Here is a 24,059-nt window from a genome sequence, read left to right as displayed (position 1 = left end):
TCTTCATCTAAGATTGCTGTGACCATTTAATGAGATAATGCATGGTGTTCAACATATTCTCCAGTTTATAGTATGCACTTGATAAATGGTGGCTAAAATCATAAGACCTGAATTCGGGCTCTAGCTGTTGCACTGATGAGTATGTAATTATGTAAACAAGGCACTCAGCCTTTCTGAATTTCATCCAAAAAATGGGCATAACATCTGTCCTGTTTATCTTTTAGGGTTGCTGAGATAATAAAATGATGCAGGTAAGCACTTAGAAAATGGGAAGGCCCGTAAAAATGGATGGTGTTACTATACTTCTGATGGCAGTTTAGAAGTTAAGTACCATAAAAATGGGATTTAAAAATCTTTTTTATATAATCAAGAAAGCTGTGCTTGACTCTTGTTAGTTTCACAGACAATACAAAAGTGATGAACATTATAATAGAAGCACCATTTTTCTCTGTTGAGATTAGTTTATTGTACTCAGGATCAGAAGTTACTTAAAGTGAATATTTTGTCTTGTTCAACTCTCAAGAATGAGGTATTAACACTTTAATTTATATACATTGTAGTATATAGAGTATATGACAAGTAGATTGAAGGTTTTTGTTATGCAGAAAGGCCTTCTTTGACCTCAGGAATTCACTAACAGGAATGATACATTATTATGTTATAAGATTAATTACAACTGGTAAAGCCCTTTAAAGGTGAAAAACACTCTATAAATGCTTAGCATTTATAGCTACTAACATCTAATAAGGTTAAGCTCTTCTTCAAAATGAGCTACTGCTTGATGAGTTGGTTTTTAAATAAGCTGACATGCCACAAGTGGCAGCTGCTATATCATGTGAGTGATTTCCTGATTATTGCAATCATTAGAATGTCTATTATTAGTTATAATTATTGATTGATTATTCCTCTAAGATTATTATTGTCTCAGAAAACTGAGGCACTGAAAACTGAAATAATCCATTTGATTCCACTCATCAAGCTAGCACAGCATAAGGCTCAAGCTTCTGGAAAACCCCTGAGGTGCTGATGCTGTACAGCTGCTGTCCAATATGGTAACTACTACTATGTGTGGCTATTGAACTCTCCAAACATGGCTAGTAAGACTAAGGAAAAATTTTTTTAATTTATTTAAAAAATGTTAAATTTAAAAACTGATACTCAGTTTAGTAATTGTAAAACTTTTAAGAATGTATGGACCAACTTGGGTACATGAAATTACTTCTTCAACTGAAAATTTTATGAAATCTAAATACAGATAAAGTATTTCTGATGAAAATTTAACATCTAATTTGAGATGTACTTTTAACATATAGTAGAAAATTTAAGGTTATGTATGTGGCTTGCATTGTATTTCTATTGGACAACATTGCTATATAGGTTCAAAGACAAGCAATAAATTATGTATGATATGGGCCCTACTTCCTCTTACATACATCTGGAGAAGGATATATGAATGTTAAAAATTCAGTTCCAGGAGTTGTAGAATCAGGAACAGTTATAGGTCTTTTCTTTGATAGTGGACACTTGGCTTCAGGAACCATAACCTGGGATTACCTCAGTTACGTGCCATTAAATAACAACCAGCTCTTCAAAAACCAAATCCAAACAAAAGTCCCCAAATCAACCAGTTTCTTGATTTCTGTGGTGTAAATTATTCCTACCATGGCCAGTTTTGAGCTACCAACATGATGTCCCTGAACTTAGAATTGGGAAGAGATACCCTTTATTGGCACTTGGAAGGCCACAGGAGCCAGCCCTAGTGCATCACTGGAATACTTGATGAGTTACTGACATCTGTATTTCTTAAAAGTTTTGTAGGTATGTATGTCTGTTGTGGGGGCTGAAGTAGATCGGCTATAAACTGAGTTCTACCCCATAGCAAATTGTAGGATGATTAGACCTGGGAATGAAGGGCATTTTATTTTCTTTAAGCCTAAGGGATGTAAGTCACTAGAAAAACCCTGACTCTTCCTTTACTCCCATTGAGAATATAGATTTATGGTTACATGAAGCCATTTTGTGAACTATAAAAATGGTTAAAAACAGGTAAACATACTACTTAATTTTGATAAGGCAGATGCATGATTTTAACTCATAAACCTTATATACCAACTGTATAACAAATACTTTCTTTTGTGAAAAGAGACATCTTGGGGACATGGTAAGAATATAGGAAGAATTGATATAAATTCTGACACATTATGAAGAGAATTTAATACATGTAAAATATCTGTTAAGAGGTCCAAATTCAGCTCTAAAGTTCAATAATTTTATGACTTTTGTTAGCGAATATATGTGAAATCATTCTGTTTATTTAGAAGTTACTCAGTTTCTGTATTAGCTCCTTTTGGACACCCTGATGTTATGTCTCATGCTAGAGTAAATTTCAGCATAAAGTAAGTCTTTTAAAGGCAGTATTTAAGAGGATTTAATTCAAAAGTATTTTTTTTAAGATTTTTTTTTGATGTGGACCACTTTTAAAGTCTTTATTGAATTTGTTACAATACTGCTTCTGTTTTATGTTTTGGTTTTTTGGCCATGAGGCATCTGGGATCTTAGCTCCCTGACCAGGGATCAAACTCACACCCCTTGCACTGGAAGGCGAAGTCTCAACCACTGCACTGCCAGGGAAGTCCCCAAAAGTGTTTTTGAATAAAGCAGTTCACCTTCTAAGAGAATGTTCAAACTTATTTTTTCAGTATGGGTTTGTACTATTAGGTGGATATGCATAAATGATTTTTTTTTCACAGAGTTGTATGTTGTCTAGAATTTTGTAGTGTTTTAATTTGGGTTCTGTCTAATCATATATCATCATATACATAGAATTTTAGTGCTGAAAAGACTTAGACTCTTCTAGTTATATCTTATTTTACACTTGAGCAAACTGAGACCCCAAAAAGTGACTTAAGATGTCAGATGGTTAGTCTTGACTAGTTTAACCAAAACTAGAACTCAGCTTTCCTGACTGCCACCTTAGTAATCTTAAAGTTTGTAGCATCGTACTGCATGAATCTATTTGTCTATCCACATTTCGGGATTATTGATACAAGATTTTTTTGCTGTACTCCATACTAGCCAAGTTAGCACATATTCCATTTATTCTTATCTTCATGGTTTCATTAGCTACTCTTAATATAACATACCAGTCCTCAGGGAAAATTCTTCATTATTTACTTGCAGAAAATTTAATTGGGAATAATTCTGTCCTGTATCAGCACAGTTTACTAGTCTAACTAATAAGTAAGTCAGAGAAGAAGGTTTGAGACATTGACTCCTTTCTGAAAAGGAGAAAAAGTAGGGGAAAGCCCAAAGAGTTTAATGTTTGCACCTTTCTCCATAGGAAAAGATTATTGTTATCTTTTGCTAAGTTACTGTCAATTTATGACTAGGTGAGTCCTGAAAAGATGACACCTTGTTTCATAATATTGTGATTTAGTATTTCAGAATTCAAAAGCATGTTAAATATTTAAATGATAGAAAGGTTTGACCTGAAAATCAATACCTAATTTAGAGAAAATCTATATGTAAGGTAATTAAGAATTGATATTATTTAATATGTCACATTCTGTGATTGACAACATTATGTCACTACAGAAAGTAACAAAGGTTGGATAATCATGCATTCTTAGGAATTTTACTGAAAACTTTAAGTCTCTTTTAAGTTATACAAGTGATACAGTCTTGTATAGATCTCTGCAGCTAAGCAAAGCAGTTAGTCTTTGATGTACTTAGGGTTTAGGGTTATGTCTTTTGGCAAAGATGCCTAGAGGCGGGAAGGTATAGGTCAAAACTGACATCATGACACAATTAATATAAGATAGGTAAAGTAGAGCCAAAAGTAGGTTGGCATGAATATATCTCCTAAGTCAAACAAGTAATATAGCTTCTAAACCACAATGTAGGTAAACAGTTAACCACAACTTCAAATTTTTGTAGAATTAAAAACTTTTTGTAGCTTAATTTTAGAATAATTTTATATTAATGAGATTTTAAGTATAAGAGAGTCTTAACTTTCATGCTTTTATCGTCTGTAGGTATAATTTTATACACTTTTACAATGGTACCATGATTTTATAGTAAAACCAATAAGGCATTTAGGAAGAAGATAACTTACAAAAAAATTCAGGCTTTTGAATGGTGTTTAATGACATGGGAATGTAGGCACAAAATACCACTGGGTAACAAAAAGGAAGATAAATAAATGACTTGAGTTTTGTTAAATATATGCATAAGAAAAAGAAATAAGCGACTAATATTATCAGTTATCTCTGGGTGAATATAATGAGTAATTTTTTTTTTTTTTTTTTTTGCCACACTGTGCAGCATGCAGGATCTTAGTTCCCTGACCAGGGATCGAACCTGCGCCCCCTGCAGTGGAAGCATGGAGTCTTAACCACTGGACAGCCAGGGAAGTCCCCAATATAATGAGTAATCTTTATACTATATTTTTAATATTGTATGCTCTAAAGTTCATCACTATGCACAAATAATCTTTCATATCAGTTTTAAAATATATTTTAAAAGGAGATGGCAACTTACAAAGCTACAGCCTTTTATAGCATAGTATCTGAAAGATCATATATGATAAGTGTATTTGGAAATATAATGCACTTGGAAGAATTTCTTAATATTCAGACAGCCACATTACTTGCAGCTGGGAATTATTTTTGAATAGAGTTTTTAAATTATTACCATTTCTGTGCATATGAGGATTATATAGAGGAAGTTGTCCCCCCATTTTGCTTATTTTCTTCTTCTAAATACTATTCTTCAAAATTCATTGTAACAGATGAACTTGTAGCTTTCCCCCTAAGTGGTGATTGCTTTTAGTTATAGGTGTTTTGCTGGGTGTATGCTCACCTCAATTAAGATAGTTCCCAGACTTTCTTACAGTTAGGTGTAGCTTCGTGACCAGGATCTGTCCAATGGGATACGAGTAGAAGTGATGTGTAACAACTCCTGGGTTGTACCTAAATGAGGAAAGAGTGTTCCTTCCTTCTTTTTCCTCTTTCTTGAAGGCAGGACTGTAAATCTTCAAAGATACAGAAAAAATACCCTAGATATAACAAAACAACATGATAGAAGGAGCCTAGTAATCTGATACCAGGATGCCTTACCAGTCCTTACCACCTCCCAATAAAATTCTTTCTTAAATCATTGTGGTCTCTGGCTACAGCAGCCTTGACTGTTACATACTTAACATTGTGGTGGCATTATACCACCACTAGCACACTACCAATGAAGCTCATTTTACCCTGGCAAGTTTGATTCAACATTGTATTGGAGGTCCTAGCTAGAGCAATCAGGCAAGAAAAAAAAATAAAAGGCATTAAATTCAGAAAGGAAGAAGTAAAACTGGCTCATTTTGCAGATGACATGATATTATATGGAGAAACTAAACTAAAGAGGCCACCAAAAAAAATGTTGGAACTAATAAAATAATTCAGTAAAGTTAGAGAATACAAAATCAATAAACAAAAATCAGCTGAGTTTCTATATACTAGTAATGAATTATGAGAAAGAGAAATTAAGAAAGCAGTCCCATTTACAACTGCATAAAAAATGAGAATAAATTTAACCACAGATATTAAAGATCTATACACTGAAAACTATAAGACTTTGATGAAAGAAATTGAAAATGACACAAATGGAAAGATAGCCCATCTTCATGGATTAGAAGAATTAATACTGTTAAAATGACCATACTACCCCAAGCTATCTACAGATTCAATGCAACCCCTATAAAAAGTTCCAATGGTATTTTTCACAGAAATAGGAAAAACAATCCTTAAATTTGTGTGGAACCACAAAAATCCTTGAATAGACAAATCCTGACAAAGAACAAAGCTGGAGGCAGCACACTTCCTGATTTCAAACTATACTATAAAGCTATAGTAATCAAAACAGTATGGTACTGGCATAAAAATAGACATGTCGATCAATGGAATAGAATAGATAGATACATCAGCTAATATCTGACAAGGGAGTCAAGAATACTCAACAGGGAAAGGATAGTCTCTTCAATAAATGTTAGTGGGAAAACTGGATAACTGCATGCAGAGAAGTGAAATTGCACCCTTATCTTACACCACTCACAAAAATTGACTCAAAATGGATTAGACTTAAACATAAGAACTGCAAACATAAAGCTCCTAGAAGAAAACATAGGGAAAAAGCTCTGTGACACTGGTCTTGGCAATCATTATTTTTGAAATGACAGCAAAAGCACAAGCGACAAAGATAAATAAGTGGAACTATATCAAACTTAGAAGCTTCTGTGCAGCAAAAGAAACAGTAAAAACAATTGAAAATATCGGCAGAAGACCTGAATAGGCATTTTTCCTAGAGAGACATACAAATGGCCAACATGTTCACGAAAAGGTGCTCAACACTACTTTTAACCAGGGAAAATGCAAATCAAACCCACAATGAGTTATCACCTTGCACTTTTTAGAATGGCTATCATCAAAAAGAGAAGAGATAATAAGTGTTGGTGATGACATGGAGAAACGAGAACCCTTGTGCACTGTTGGTGAGAATGTACACTGGTACAGGCAATATGGAAACCAGTATGGAAGTTCCTCAAAAAATTACAAATAGGACTACCATACAATCCAGAAATTCCACATCTGGGTATATATACAAAGGCAATTAAATGGATATTGAAAAGATATCTGCACTCCCTTGTTTACTGCAGCATTGTTCACAATAACCAAGACACAGAAACAACCTAAATGTCCCTCAACGGATGAGTGGATAAAGAAGAGGCTGTGTGTGTATGTGTATAACTACATACAATGGAATATTCTTCAACCATGAGGAGAAGGAAATCCTGCCATTTGTGGCATTTGGATGGACCTTGAAAGCATTATGTTAAATGAAATAAGTGAGACAGAGGAAGACAGATAGTACTTAATACCACTTATATGTGGATCTTAAAAAGCTGATCTTGTAGAAATAGAATACAATGGTGGTTACCAGGGGCTGAGGGGTAAGGGAATTGGGGAGATGTTGGTCAAAAGGTACACATTTCCAGTTATAAGATGAATAAGTTCTGGGTACCTAACACACAACATTGTGATTATAGTTAACAGTACTGTATTGCTTTATTAAAAATCACTAAGAGAGTAGAGTTTATTCTCACAACAAAAAAGAAATGGTAATTATCTGATGTGATGGAGGTGTTAGCCAACACTATGGTGGTAATCATATTGCAATATATAAGTGTATCAAAAACACATTGTGCATCTTAATTTACACAATGTTGTATGTCAATTATATCTCATTAAAGTTGAAAATCAATAAAAAAGAAACATAATATCAACAGAAAATAAGGTCATAGGAATAAATATAAATAAAAGATGTGCAGGACAATTATGAGAAATTAATGAACATCATTAAAGACAGTCAAAGACCTGATAAAAGGAGAGTATGCCACATTCATGACAGGAATATTCAATACTGTAAGGATGACAATGTTAGCTTAATGCAATTTCACTTAAAATACCTGTGAAGTTTTCATGAAACTTGACAAGGTAATTCTCAGTGAAGCTCATATGGCAGAACATAGCACATGAACAGCTAAGGAAATTTTGAAGAAAAACAAGGCAGGGGAAGATATCTATTAGGTATTTCTTACACAAATTTTGTGACAAAAGACAGTGTGGATTGGTACAGGGATATACAAATTATCTATGCTTAAAAGGCTTTTTTCCCCTGAAAAACCGTCTGCTCACTGACTTCTTAAATTTTCTACTTTTCCTTTTTTTTCCATTTTAATTTTGTATTATAACTCTTTCCTCATGCACTCCTGTATTCATTCATTCAACAAATACTTATTGAGTTACTTATTGTGCAAAGGTCTATACCAAGTGCTATGGATTCAATTTAGTCTCTGTTTATTAAGTCCAACATCTGGGCTTCCTCAGAGTCTGTTTCTACTGATTGCTTTTTTTTTTTTTTTTTTCTGTTTATGGGTCATACTTTATTTCATTAAATGTCTTACAATTTTTTGTTCAAAATTGTGTTAAGGGGGGGATCAACATGGCAGAGGAGCAGGAAGTGGAGCTTACTGCCTCCGACAAATACATAAAAACTACATCTACAAGTGGAATGATTTGTACAGAACATCTACTGAACACTGGCAGAAGACCTCAAACTTCCAAAAGGGCAAGAAAACCTCCACGTAACTGGGTAGGACAAAAGAAAAAAGAAAAAGAGCGAAAGGAATCGGGACAGGACCTGTGCCCCAGGGATGGAGCTGTGAAGGAGGACAGGTTCCTGCACCCTGGGAAGTCCCCTCACTGGTGGGGAGATCAGCCTGGATGGAGGAGTGGCTTTGGAGCCTCAGAGGAGAGCGCAGCAACCAGTCTGCAGTAGGCAAAATGAAGAATGACATGCAGAAATGGTTGGTACTGCCACCCTGTGCTCCTCAGCCTCAGACGCTCAACCATTGGTGCAGGCAGGGGCTGGGTGCTGAAGCTCAGGCTTTGGAGCTCAGACCTGGGAGAGGACCACAGTTGGCTGTATGGACACAGCCTGAAGAGGCTGGAGTGTGGCAACTAAGGGTACATTCAGAAGAAGCTAGGGCCCGCCACAGAGGCAAGGCTCCATTGGGGGTGCGAGGGAGAGGGGTGGGAGTGGGACCTCCATAGGAGCCTCTTTCTCTGTGTGCACTCTCAGGCAACAGGACACCATCTACATGAGCTCCGGGGGTGGGTGCGAGCCATCAGTGCCATCCTGGGTTCCAGAGATGGGCATATGCTGCTGCCACCACTAAGAGTCCTGCAAGTAGGTGCCAATCACTACCCCCACTGTCCCATGAGTGCATGGACCGCTGCTGCTGCTATGAGACCCACAGGAAGACGCTAGTCACTGCCCTCACTGTCCTGGGAGTGTGTGAGCTGCCACCACCAAGAGACATGAGAACAGGCGCCAATCACTGCTCCTGCTGTTGTGGGAGTGCGCAGGCAGCCGCCTCCACTAAGAGATGTGGGCACAGGTGCAGGTTGCTGTACCCGCCATCCTGGGAGCATGCACAGGCCGCCACACCTGTACACCCCTATTTCAAGGGGATAACAGCCAGCACATGCTGAGGAAAGAGGCATAAAGCATCCAAACTAAAAGCAGCCCCTTGATTGTGGACAAGATGGCAAAGTAGAAGAAGTTGAGCTCACCCCCTCATGAAAACACCAAAATCACAACTAACTGCTAAACAACCACCGACAAAAAAGATTGGAACCTACCAAAAAAGATATTTTACATCCAAAGACAAAGAAGAAACCACAACCAGATGGTAGGAGGGGCACTTTCATGATATAATCAAATCCCATACCCACCGAGTGGGCGACCCACAAACTGGAAAATATATCACAGAGGTTCTCCCACAGGAGTGAGTTCTGAGCCACATCCCCATTTAGGCTAGAGCATTTGGCTTTGAAGGCCAGCGGGCCTTGAATGCAGGAGCTCCGCAGGACTGGGGGAAACAGAGACTCCACTCTTGGAAGGCGCACACAAGGTTTCACATGCACTGGGACCCACACAAAGCAGGAGCCAGGGCTAAACTCACCTGCAGGTCTTGGAGAGTGTCCTGGGGAAGCAGGGGTCAGCTGTGGCTCACTGTGGTGGCAAGAACACTGGTGACGGAGGTCCCAGGAAATACTGATGGGTGTGAGCGCTCCTGGAGGTCGCCATTTTGGCACCAAGACCTGGCCCCACCCAACAGCCTGCAGCTCCGGTGCTGGGACACCTCAGGCCAAACAACCAGCAGGGTGGGAACACAGCCCCACCCATCAGCAGACAGGCTGCCTAAGTTGTACTGAGCTCACAGCCACCTCTAAACACACCCCTTGACATGACCATGACCACCAGAGGGACAAGACCCAGCTCCACCTACCAGTGGGCAGGCATCGGTCCCTCCCACTAGGAAGCCTGCACAAGCCCCTGAACCAACCTCACCCAACAGGAGGCAAACACCAGAAGCAACAGGAACTACAACTCTGCAGCCAGTGGAAAGGAAACCACAAACACAGAAAGTTAAGACAAAATGAAACGACAGAGACATTGTCCAGACAAATGTCTATGGTCCAGACAAAGGAACTAGATAAAACCCCAGAAGAACAATTAAGTGAAGTGGAGATAGGCAGTCTACCTGAAAAAGAATTCCAAGTAATGATAGTAAACATGATCCAAGATCTCGGAAAAAGAATGGAGGTACAAACCAAGAAGATACAAGATATGTTTAACAAAGAGCTAGAAGACTTAACAAACAGAGATGAACAATATAATAACCGAAATGAAAAATATACTACAGGGAATTAACAGCAGAATAAACGAGGCAGAAAAACGAATAAGTGAGTTGGAAGACAGAGTGGTGGAAATCACTGCTGCAGAACAGAATAAAGAAAAAGGAATGAAAAAAAAGATGAGGACAGTCTCAGAGACCTCTGGGATAACATTAAACACACCAACATTTGCATTACAGGCGTCCCAGAAGGAGAAGACAGAGAGGAAGGGCCTGAGAAAATATTTGAAGAGATTACAGCTGAAAACTCCCCTAACATGGGAAAGGAAAGACTCACTCAAGTCCAGGAAGTGCAGAGTCCCAGGCAAGATAAACTCAAGGAGGAACATTCTAAGACATATTAATCAAACTAAAAAATATTAAAGACAAAGAGAAAATATTAAAAGCAACAAGGCAGAAGCAACAAACAACATACAACGGAATCCCCATTAGGATATCAGCTGATTTTTCAGTGGGAACTCAGTAGGCCAGAAGGGAGTGGCACCATATATTTAAAGTGATGAAAAGGAAAAACCTACAACCGAGAATACTTTACCCAGTGAGGCTTTCATTCAGATTTGACAGAAATTAAAAGCTTCATAGACAAGCAAAAGCTAAGAGAATTCAGCATCACCAAACCAGCCATACAACAAATGCTAAAGGAACTTCTCTAGGTGGAAAAGAAAAGGCCACAATCAGAAACAAGAAAATTACGAATGGGAAAGCTAAAGGTAGGAAAGACTCCACACACAAATATGATATCAAAACCAGCAATCGTGAGAAGAGGACAGTACAAATGCAGGATATTGGAAATGCCTTTGAAATTAAGAGAGCAGCAACTTGAAATAATCTTGTATATATGTAGACTGCTGTATCAAAACTTCATGGGAACTGCACACCAAAAATCTACAACAGATACAAACACAAAAAAGAAAAAGCAGTCCAAACACAATACTAGAAATAGTCATCAAATCCCAAGAGAAGAGAACAAAAGAGGAAGCAAAGAAAAAAGACCTACAAAAACAAATCCAAAATTAACAAAATGGCAATAAGAACATACATATGGATAATTACCTAAAATATAAATGGATCAAATGCTCCAACCAAGAGACACAGGCTTGCTGAATGGATACAAAAACAAGACCCGTATATATGCTGTCTAAAAGAGACCCACTTCAGATCTAGGGACACATACAGATTGAAAGTGAGGGGATGGAAAAAGATACTCCATGCAAATGTAAATCAAAAGAAAGCTGGAGTAGCAATACTCATATCAGACAAAATAGACTTTAAAATAAAGACTGTTACAAGGGACAAGGAAGGACACTACAAAATGATCAAGAGATCAATACAAGAAGCAAATATAACAATTGTAAATATATATGCACGCAAAATAGGAGCACCTCAATATATAAGGCAAATGCTAACAGCCATGAAAGGAGAAATCAACAGTAACACAATAATAGTAGAGTACTTTAACACCCACTGACATCAATGGACAGCTCTTCCAGACAGAAAATCAACAGGGAACATATTAGATCAGATGGACTTAATTGATATTTATAGAACATTCCATCCAAAAGCAACAGAATACACATTCTTCTTAAGTGCAAATGGAACATTCTCCAGGATAGATCACATGCTGAGCCACAAAGTGAGCCTCGGTAAATTTAAGTAAATTGAAATCACATCAAGCATCTTTTCCAACCACAGCACTATGTGATTAGAAATCAACTACAAGCAAAAAAGAAAACAACACAAGCACATGGAGGTCAAACAATATGTTACTAAACAACCAGTGGATCACTGAATAAATCAAAGAGGAAACTAAAAAATACCTAGAGACAAATGACAATGAAAACATGACAATCCAAAACTATGGGATGCAGCAAAAACAGTTCTAAGAGGGAAGTTTATAGCAATACAATCTTACATCAGGAAAGAAGAAAAATCCCCAATAAATAACCTAACCTTACACCTAAAGTAACTAGAGAAAGAAGAACAAACAAAACACAAAGTTAGTAGAAGGAAAGAAATCATTAAAGATCAGAGCAGAAATAAATGAAATAGAGAAGAAAAAAACAATAGAAAAGATCAATGAAACTAAAAAGCTGGTTCTTCGAAGAGATAAACAAAATTGACTCATGAAGAAAAAAAGGGAGGGCTCAAATCAATAAAATCAGAAATGAAAAAGAAGTTACAACAGACACCACAGAAATACAAAGGACCATAAGAGACTACAAGCAACTATACATTAACAAAATGGACAACCTAGAAGAAATGGACAAATTCTTAGAAAGGTACAACCTTCCAAGACTGAACCAGGAGGAAATAGAAAATATGAACAAACCGATTACAAGTACTGAAATTGAAACTGTGATTTAAAAACTTCCAACAAACAAAAGTCCAGGATCAGATGGCTTCTCAGGCAAATTCTATCAAACATTTAGAGAAGAGTTAACATTGCAGAGGAAGGAACACTCCCAAACTCATTCTATGAGGCCACTGCCACCCTGATACTGAAACCAAAGATACCACAAAAAAAGAAAATTACAGGCCAATATCACTGATGAACATAGATGCAAAAATCCTCAACAAAATACTAACAAACCAAATCCTAACTGAATACATTAAAAGGATCATACACCATGATCAAGTGGGATTTATCCCAGGGATGCAAGGATTCTTCAATATCTGTAAATCAATAAATATGATACACCACATTAACAAATTGAAGAATAAAATCCATATGCAAGAAAAGCTTTTGATAAAATTCAACAACGATTTATGATAAAAACTCTCCGGAAAGTGGGCATAGAGGGAACTTACCTCAACATAAAAAAAGCCATATATGAAAAACCCACAGCTAACATCATTCTCCATGGTGAAAAACTGAAACAGGAACAAGACAAAGATATCCACTCTGACCACTTTTATTCAACATAGTTTTGGAAGTCCTAGACACAGCAATCAGATAAGAAAAAGAAACAAAAGGAATCCAAATTGGAAAAGAAGAATAAGACTGCCACTCTTTGCAGATAACATGATAGTACACATAGAAAGTCCTAATATGTTACCAGAAAACTACTAGAGCTCATCAATAAATTCGGTAAAGTTTCAGGATACAAAATTAATACACAGAAACCTTGTGCATTTGGGGTTAATATATACACCACTATATATAAAATATGTAATCAACAAGGATGTACTGTATAGCACAGGGAACTCTACTCAATATTCTGTAATAACCTATATGGGAAAAGAATTTGAAAAAGAATGGATATATGTATGTTTATAATTGAATCACTTTCCTGTACACCTGAAACTAACACAACATTGTAAATCAACTATACTCCAATATAAAATAAAAATTAAATTTAATTAAAAAAACAAAATTTTGATGAAAAACTGCATTTAAGTAATATGTTTAAATATTATAAATATTTAATAAATGTTAAATATATTATTTAATATATTTAAATATAATGTGGCAACTCTGTAAATCACTCTTCTCCAAGGTTTGTTGTTGCTATTTGTTGCTTGTTTGGTAACTTTTGAACTCATTCTGTAAAGTCTATATTCCTTGTTGTGTGCAGCCACTGAAATCTCTTTTCAGTTACCTAAACAGTCATCTACAGATTGGATAAAGATTTTTAATCCTAGAACCAGTATATCTTGGAATCTTTTTGGGTGGGGGTTCTGTATGTGTGTCAGGGAACCCCTTGAATGCTCAGCTAGGCATTTTACAACTCAGCTTTAGCCTCCACTGCTTGCATGCATAGAGCCTCCAGATCAGCCAGAGGTGAGAATTTAGGTGACCATCTCAGATATTTCCTAAGAATGCATACAGTCCTGGGCATGCACACAGTAGTATACACAGTCCCAGAAAGATTTTCGAGCTTTTCAAATCTCCTATGGATAGCTTATTCTCCAGAATTTCCTTTTTAGCTTTTTGGTTGGCTTATTGTTTGCTCCAGCAGTTATTTACCTTCTCAGGCAGCCAAAATCTTAAACAACTGCCTCTAATAGTTTTCCACAAAGCACCCTGGGGAAAAGGCTTTTTCACAAAGAGTGAGCTTCCAGTCAGGTCAAATAAAGACAGGCTTACACAAGAGGTCTTCCAAGGAACCATGAGTCAAATAATGATAGTTATCTGGGATTGGGACTTTGAAGGACCTCCAATCCTGTTCTTTACTCTCTGCTGGCTCCTGGAGCTGTTGATTTTCACCAGGATTATGGGCTGTGGTTTTCAAGGCTACTGTGGAGCTGGGTGGTGGGGCAGATGGGAAAAGGGCAAGTTAAAACACTACGAAGAACTTCCCCGGTAGTCCAGTATGTAAGACTCCACGCTCCCAACGCAGGGGGCCTGGGTTCAATCCCTGGTCGGAGAACTAGATCCCACATGCATGCCGCAACTAGGAGTTCCCATGCCACAACTAAGAAGTCCACCTGCCACAACTAAACAGGCCGCAACAGGATCCCACATGCTGCAACCCAGTGCAGCCAAAATAAATAAATAAATAAATAAATAAATATTAAAAGAACCCCAACAACACTATAGAACTTTCTGTTCTTACATGAAATTCAGTTGTTTTTCTTGAAACCCTCCCCAGATTGCTGCATTTGGTTAATTTACAGAAGTCTGATAAAGACAAAGCAATAAAGGAAACTGAGAAGGAATGGCTGGAAAAATGTTAGGAAGAAAATCATGCAAGAATGATGTCAGAGAAATCACGAGAAGACAATTTCGACATGGAGGGAGTAGTGAATAATATTTAACTACTGTTGTAAAGGTTATGTAAGTTGAGGACTTAAAAATGCCTACTCAATTTACTGTCATGGTGGGGTAGGGAGAGGGGAGTCACTGTAACATTGTGAACACTGTTTCGGTGGAATAATTTGATAGCAGCCAGATAGGCATGGTTTGAGGAGTGAGTGAATGGGTAGTGGAACAGCTCTACGTGTTTATTTCCCCAAGGTTCTGTATCCTTTATTTCTCATTCCTTATTTCTTTGCTTGGAAGTCACTTCAGCTCAAATCCTGATATACGGTGCTGATCCTTCCCTTGTCTTAGATATTCAAATGATTGTGGGACAGCTTGTCTTCTAAGAGCCTTGAATCAGAATACCTGAAAGTACACCTATTTTCTTTCTTTTAAAGGTGATCTTGCTGGCCTGCAGGATGGAGTCATGTTTGGTTCTTTCCTTTACCTCTGAAGTAGATGTCTATAGGATTATCTGCCTAATACCCTTGTCCTAAAAACTGACCCCCATATCATATCCAATTGTGGGAGCCTTTTTCTTGAAGCTATGTGACCCAGCCCTCTGGCCATAGTTGATGGGAACAACTTGGGTAAGGAAACCAGCTGAATCAAAGTCCTTCTCTGGAAATTCTGGAACAAGAATGAGAATCATTTTTCCCTCTGCATGCCTCAACTAAAGGATGCAAAGTTTGAGTCCTACTGGCAAACTTGCTTACTGCCTTAAAAACTTGAAAAGATGAAAATGGTCTTTGGAGAAAGAAAATATTGAAGAAAGTCCAAACAGCTTTTAAGTTTCTGGTTCCAGCTATGTCTCAGGTATACCTGTATTCCTATCCTTTGGTACTAGCATATATCCAATGATCCCAATGACATTCCTATTTTTACTTTAGCTCTTTTGAGATGGGTGTCTTTCACTTATCCTCATCCACATAAACTCACTGGTCAAGTCCTATCTACAACCTCTTTGCTCTGTGCAGACTTGAGAGTTTATTCCATTATATTTAAAATAACTACTGATAGGGAAGGACTTTTCCCATTTTGTTATTTAATTTCTGTATGTCTTAAAGCCTTTTTCCCCCTTATAGCGTTTTTCCTCCTAATTTCCTCCATTACTGCCTTCTTTTGTGGTTAGTTGATATTTTGTAGTGAAACATCTGAATTTCCATTGTGTATATTCTATAGTTATTTTCTTTGTAGTTACTATGGGGATTACATATAACATCCTAAATTATAATAATCTGATTTGAATGGATACCAAGTTAACTTAAACTGCATACAAAACTCTACTCCTATAAGTTGTGTTCCTGTCCCCCAACTTTATGTTATTGAGGTCACAAATTACATCTTTATATACTGTGTACCTACTAACAGATTTATAATTATTTTCTATGCATTTGTCTTTTAATTCCTGTTGAAAATAAAAAGTGTAGTAAAATATTATAATAATAATTGTTTTTATATTTCTCCATGTATTAATCTTTATTGGAGATCTTTACATTCTTCATATGGGTTCAAGTTGCTATCTAGGATCCTTTCATTTCAACCTGTAGGACTCCCTTTAGCATTACTTTTAGGGAAGGTAATGAACTCCCTCAGCTTTTATTTAGCTAGGAATGTCTAAATTTCTGCCTCATTTTTGAGGGAAAGTTTTGCTGGATATAGAATTCTCCATTGACATTCTTTTTTGTTTCAGCACTTTAAATATGTCATTTTATTGCCTCAGGCCTCCAAGGTTTCTTCTACTAGAAGCTTGCTGATAATATTATTGAGGATACCTTGTATATGATAAGTTGCTTTTCTCTTGTTGCTTTCAAGATGAAAAGCTTTTGATAGTTTGATTATAATTTGTCCTAGCATGGGTCTCTCCCCTGGTTGATTGTATTTGGAGTTCACTGAGGTTGGATTTGTAGATCCATCTCTTTCCTCAAATTTGGGAAGTTTCCGGTCATTATTTCTTCAAATAGTCTCTCTGTCTCTTTCTCACTTATCCTTCTGAGACTCCCATAGTTGTTGGTATGCTTGAGAGTGTCCCATAAGTCCTTTAGGCCCATTTCACTTAATCTTTTTTCCTTTTGCTCCTCAGACTCAATGATTTTAAATGTTGTATCTTAAAGTTTGCTGATTCTTTTTTTCTGTCTGCTAAATATAAGTGGGAGCCACCCTAGTTTTCTGGAACAAAAGTGGAGTAGAACACTTATCTAAGGTGTTCACCTCTTGATAGTTACTGTTGTTATTAAATGGATCTTTGACAAGAGATAGTAATCAAAGCCAAAGGATAGGCCTGAAAAAAAAGCTGAGAAATGGGGAGTAACAGGGTTTCAGTGAAAAAAAGGTATTTACTAGAAATGAGGCAGGGCTCAAAGGGGGAACACCAAGCTCTTTGGCTAGGAATTATCAGCTGGCCTAGGTAACCTGATCAGAATATACACAGGGCACAGGATGCATTTTGGTGAATAGTGGAGTTTCTTCATTTTTCTGAAATTTCGTGGTAATCTCTTCATATTCCTTTCACTCTTAGTAAATTTAAATAGCTTTAAAATGCAAAAATTGCCTCCATTATATCTGAAACCCTGGTGGAAAAGGCAGGGTACATGACAACTAAGGAAAATTCTGATAAAATTTGCTATGAATTAACCTCCTACTGTGTTTCCTAAATGGCAAGAGGGATGGGGATGGAGGATGTTTGTATCCCCATGATGTAACACCGCAATTCCTATTAATATGGTGTGGTTTCATTATTTAGTTACAAGTGACTTATCACAAATATAAACTGTACCTACCTCAAAGAATTATGGTGAGGCTTAAATTAGTAAATGTATGTTAACTTAGAATAGTGCATGGCCCACAGTAAGCATTCAGTAAATATTAGCTATTATTGTTTTTATTGGGATGCACATCACTATCCTTAGCAAGTAACAATATACATTGATAGGTCAACTGAAGTTACTCTTATCTAATATTATATTAATATTGAATATCCTTTATCCATTAGGAATGAAGATTTGAAAGTGGTCTATGCATCTTTTGGGTTTGATCAGTTTGGAACTTTTTCAGGGTGGGGGAGGGAGAACAAAATCATCTTTCTGGTAAACAACTGTCAGCTTTGGTATTCAGCTTTAGAGCTACCCTGGTAGTATGGCTTTGAGTCCTTCAGTACCAACTGGAAGACTGGGATCTCTGGTGGTGATGTTAGAGAGAAGCTGACAATTGCTCCTTTTGGCTGCCAACATTACAAAAACAAAGCACAAGGGCTTCCCTGGTGGCGCAGTGGTTGAGAATCTGCCTGCCAATGCAGGGAACACGGGTTCGAGCCCTGGTCTGGGAAGATCCCACATGCCGCGGAGCAACTAGGCCCGTGAGCCACAACTACTGAGCCTGCGCATCTGGAGCCTGTGCTCCGCAACAAGAGAGGCCACGACAGTGAGAGGCCCGCACACCGCGATGAAGAGTGGCCCCCGCTTGCCGCAACTAGAGAAAGCCCTCGCACAGAAACGAAGACCCAACACAGCCAAAATAAATAAATAAATTAAAAAAAACAAAAAAACCAAAGCACAAGATGATCCATCAATGGATAATCAATGTTATAATATTTTCAAGCAACTTACCAAGTGGAAACCTTACTGAAACCTCTCTGTTTTATAGGAGTTCCATGAAGAAATAAATTCTATTACAATTTCTGAGGGTCCTCTGCCTAATTTAGGAATAGGATATACCAGGAACAATAGAAATTGGGATGCCCAGAGATCAGTACTTTCAGAGTTAGTCACATTAGGATAAATTGAGTTGAGAAAAAGGAAACTCATGCTGATATTATAGTTTTTAAAGACATCATTTTTCTATATTATAAAGTTTTGAATGGACTTTTGGATTCAATTTAGGCTTTTGATTTATCTTCTTTGGAAGACTCACAGTAAAATGAATCTAGTGGCTTCTAAATTAAAAAAAAAATCACCCATCAAACCTAAATTTCACGTGAAGTACTTTGTCTGATATAGGAGGGAATTCTTCTGAGATGTGACACGTCTATGTATAAAAATAAAGGATTATATAAGTTCCTGTGTTGGTTAATTTTAATAATAGCACTAATAATAATAAACTGTTTTCCTTAAAATCTTATGAAAAGAACAATGACTTTTTAACTTTTTGCTAAGTAGTTATTAATTACTGATTATTAATTTGCATATTAACACAATTCCAAGCTAAATATCCATACTGTACTATTTACCCAGGCTTAATTCTTGTTTTTTCTAAAAAAAGACACTGTCTTCACAAAGAAAGTAATTCAAATTAACCAGCCATGCCCTACAAATGTAAATAGAAGTGATACTGAATAAGTATTGATTAAAATAAAAAGCACTTTAAAAAAACAGCATTAAATCTTACCAACTCCAGAGGTTATTGATTCTGCATCAATGTCACTGGCTCTCTTTCTTGCCACTTCAGCTAGTGCCAATTCGCCCTTATCTAGTGCAAGGTAATGGATGTCCTTTGGAAATAAAGCAAAATAAAAGATTAATCCAAAATGTATCTTAGTCAAGTTACAAAGGAGATTTTGAAAGAAAGAACTTACTGTTCTTTCAAAACAGTAACAAAAATAGATTACAAAACAGACATGGGTGATGAATATTCTTTTTTGTATTTTAATTTTCTCAGTTTTCTAGTACAAGCAAATTTTCTTGAATTGGAAATCATAGCTATAACTAGTGGCAATTATTTAAATAAATTATTTTAAGTCTTTAGGCAAAAAGACAAGCTTTTAAATCCAATGTTTGATATACTTAGTTTTGTCAGGGAATAAAAATCTTAGTGGCTATTTTCTTTAATGAAATTTTACTATCTGAGATAGCTTCTTCAAAATTCAATTGTTCATTATGATAAGCATTTTATAAGGAATATTATTACACAAATTTGTCTCTGATATTTATGTGTCTGGCACATATTACTTTGTTAATATTATTAACACTACTATTATCTTGAACTCATTCAGTCAACAAATAATCAGTGCCTATTAAGTTGTGAAAAGAGAGATCAATTACAATACCATTTCTCAACAAGCTTTCAGCCCAGTAGGGAGAAAGACAACTGTAAACAACAGTTAGTAACATAGTGTAATAGGTTTTATGGCAGAGTTAAGAATGGTGTAGAACCAAAGAGGAGGAAATGATCCTTGATCTGCATCTTGAAGGATAAATAAGAGTTATAGTAGAAGGGAAAATGGAGAAAAGGCAACAGAAAATGAATGATATCTGGTACACATACGTAGAGAAGCTTGAGAAAACACAGTTCTATCAGGCAATGACAGGTCTTTCAATATGGAAGGAATGTTGGATGTGTGGGAGAATGCAGTGGAAAATAATTCTAAAGAAGTAGACAGAGCCACAAAAAAGGACTTTGAACTCTTTTTGGTACACAGGGTGACTGTTGGAATGAGAATTTCATTGCAATAAAAATGAAAAAAGAACATAACAAGTTTTCAATGATGAAATATAAATGGCCTATAATCATGAAAAGGTATTTCACTGTCCTAATGTTCAAAGTTGAAAAAATGTAATTTCAAACTGGACAAATTTTTTAAAGTTCTTACCTACTGGTTGCAAAGTTTGGGGGAAAACAGGCACTTATTACATTTACTGGGAATACAGACTTTACAGAGCAGGGGTCAGTAAACTATGGCCTATAGGCCAAATATAGCCTGCCTTTTGTACAGCCCTTGAGTAAAGAATGGTGTTTATCTAGCATAATGCCCTCCAGGTCCATTCATGTTGCTGCAAATGGCAAAATTTCACTCTTACTTATGGCTGAGTAGTATTCCATTGTGTGTGTGTGTGTGTATACCACAATCTTTTTTTATGACTTTTTTTTTTTTTTGGCTGCGTTGGGTCTTCGCTGCTGCGCGTGGGCTTTCTCTAGTTGCGGCGAGCGGGGGCTACTCTGCATTGCAGTGCATCGGCTTCTCATTGCGGTGGCTTCTCTTATTGTGGAGCATGGGCTTCAGTAGTTGTGGCTCGAGGGCTCTAGAGCGCAGATCTCAGTAGTTGTGGCACACGGGCTTAGTTGCTCTGCAGCATGTGGGATCTCCCCGGACCAGGGCTCGAACCCATGTCCCCTGCATTGGCAGGCAGATTCTTAACCACTGGACCACCAGGGACGCCTGATATATACCACAGTCTTCTTTATCCAGTCATCTGTTGATGGACACTTAGGTTGCTTCCATATCTTGGCAAATGTAAATAATGTTGCTATGAACACTGGGGTGCATGTATCTCTTTGAATTAGTGCTTTTGTTTTTTCACATATACACTCAGGCGTGGAATTGCTGGGTCATATGGTAGTTCTACTTTTAGTTTTTTGAGAAACCTCCATACCGTTTTCCACAGTGGCTGCACCAGTCTACATTCTTACCAACAGTGTATGAAGGTTCCCTTTTTTCTACATCCTCGCCAACATTTGTCATTTGTGTTCTCTTTGATGACAGCCATTCTGACAGGTGTGAGGTGATATCTCATGGTTTTGATTTGCATTTCCCTGATGATTAGTGATGATAAGCATCTTTTCATGTGCCTGTTAGCCATCTGCATTTCCTCTTTGGAAAAATGTCTATTCAGTTCTTCTGCCCATTTTGTTGATCAGGTTGTTTGTTTTTTGATGTTTAGTTGTATGAACTATTTATATATTTTGGATATTGACCCCTTATCAGTCATATCATTTGCAAGTATTTTCTCCCATTCAGTAGGTTTTTTTGTTTTGTCATTATGCTAAGTGAAATAAGTCAGACAGAGAAAGACAAGTACTGTATGATATCACTTACATGTGGAATCTAAAAAATACAACAAACTAGTGAATATAACAGAAAAGAAGCAGACTCACAGATATAAAGAGCAAACCAGTGGAGAGGGAAGAAAGAGCATTATAGGCATAAGGGATTAAGAGGTACAAACTATTAGGTATAAATTAAGCTACAAGGATATATTGTATAACACAGGGCATATAGCAAATATTTTATAACTATAAATGGAGTATAACCTTTAAAAATTGTGAATTGCTATATTGTACACCTGTATATATAATACTGTACATCAACTGTACTTCAATTTTAAAAGAAAATGGTGTTTACATTTTTAAATGGTTGGAAGAACTGTGCTCAACCACTCAACTCTGAATGGCTTTGGAATTACCTTATGCTGAAGACTTGAAAGTGTTTCAATCTGAAACTATTATAAGCAAAACAGTACTTATATGTGAAACTTATATTGTGATAAAGTCATTTCAGTGAGAACTAACATTGTTTGACTTGCAAGTAATAGGCTGTGTTATAGGCTGTGTTATACACTTCCTGCACTGTCAAAAGTTAAAAAAAGAAGTGAGATCTCCATTCCTATACAAATTCCCAGCAATATATTTCAGCCCACAGCAGCATTTTTCAACCTTGATACAAGTGCAAAGGTAATGTCCATATTCCAAAGTCTATTTAATGTTGCAATTACGGAACTTTAATAGGAAGTAATTAATTTGCAATGTAGTAACATGTTAAAAGGCAGTCTAGCCTTTAGCTAATAGAATTGTAAAAATGCCTTCTGATCGGTGAATATGTGCAATTAAACCATACGCTCATGGATTGATATCAATATTTGGCAGTACTTATCTATGAGGAAAGAAATTTGCAAAGTTGAAAATACATAAACTCTCATCATAGATCAGTATTCACAGTGAACATTTGCAACAGATTTTGTTGTTAAGGAAAACCACCTTTCAACCCTCATTAAGAGAAATGTTATCCCCCCGCAAAAGAATTCCATTATTCACATCTGTAGAACTTTATTATGAAAACTGTACTCAATTAATAGATTTTTAATTTTATCAATAAAAATCTATGGAAATTTGTTTTCTCAAGTACCTAAATAATAACCTCAATTTTTCCTTTTGGGCCACAAGCCTATAATATTTGCTATTTGGTCCTTTATGGAAAAAGTTTGATGATTCCATATTTTAATAATACATCAGAATTTAAATTTGCATATATATACTTTTGTAAAATCTTCTTAAGGAAATGATGTGACCAATCTTATGTCCAAGATTGGTGATGACAGCAATACTTATTTTTTCTTTAAGACTATCTTTTTTTTTTTTTGGCTGCACCATGCAGCATGTGGAATCCCAGTTCCCCAACCAGGGATTGAACCCAGGCCCTTGGCAGTGAAAGCATGCAGTCCTAACCACTGGAACACCAGGGAATTCCTGACAGCAGTACTTACAATGATAAAAAATCGGAAGCAACTTAAATGTACATCAACTGAAAAAATCATATTGTTTTTCTTTTTTAATCCAAGAGTGGCATGATACTTTCATAACAGATCCTTATATTCAATGAAGAAATTAGTAGTAATTTAAAAATATATATCATTAGAGAAATGCAAATCAAAACTACAATGAGATATCATCTCACACCGGTCAGAATGGCCATCATCAAAAAATCTAGAAACAATAAATGCTGGAGAGGGTGTGGAGGAAAGGGAACTCTCTTGCACTGTTGGTGGGAATGTAAATTGATACAGCCACTATGGAGAACAGTATGGAGGTTCCTTAAAAAACTACAAATAGAACTACCATACGATCCAGCAATCCCACTACTGGGCATATACCCTGAGAAAACCATAGTTCAAAAAGAGTCATGTACCAAAATGTTCATTGCAGCTCTATTTACAATAGCCAGGACATGGAAGCAACCTAAATGTCCATCGACAGATGAATGGATAAAGAAGATGTGGCACATGTATACAATGGAATATTACTCAGCCATAAAAAGAAATGAAATGGAGGTATTTGTAATGAGGTGGATGGAGTTAGAGTCTGTCATACAGAGTGAAGTAAGTCAGAAAGAGAAAAAAATACAGTATGCTAACACATATATACGGAATCTAAGGAAAAAAAAAAAAAAAGGGCCATGAAGAACCTAGTGGCAAGACGGGAATAAAGACACAGACCTACTAGAGAATGGACTTGAGGATATGGGGAGGG

General features: G+C 36.6%; 1 protein-coding gene across 1 annotated transcript in view; it reads right to left on the bottom strand.

The window, feature by feature from the left end:
* LOC118906362 (WD repeat containing planar cell polarity effector) overlaps positions 1 to 24,059 on the bottom strand; it is a 409,302-nt gene that overhangs the window by 135,004 nt on the left and 250,239 nt on the right. Inside the window, exon 15 of the mRNA XM_036873828.1 lies at positions 19,428 to 19,530. Coding sequence (XP_036729723.1) covers positions 19,428 to 19,530 — 103 coding nt within the window. The remainder of the gene's footprint in view (positions 1 to 19,427; positions 19,531 to 24,059) is intronic.

This window comes from Balaenoptera musculus, chromosome 13 (assembly GCF_009873245.2).
Source record: "Balaenoptera musculus isolate JJ_BM4_2016_0621 chromosome 13, mBalMus1.pri.v3, whole genome shotgun sequence".
In the NCBI taxonomy this organism is placed as follows: domain Eukaryota; kingdom Metazoa; phylum Chordata; class Mammalia; order Artiodactyla; family Balaenopteridae; genus Balaenoptera; species Balaenoptera musculus.
The sequence above is the reverse complement of the archived record's forward strand: the minus strand, read 5'-3'. Positions and strand labels throughout refer to the sequence as shown.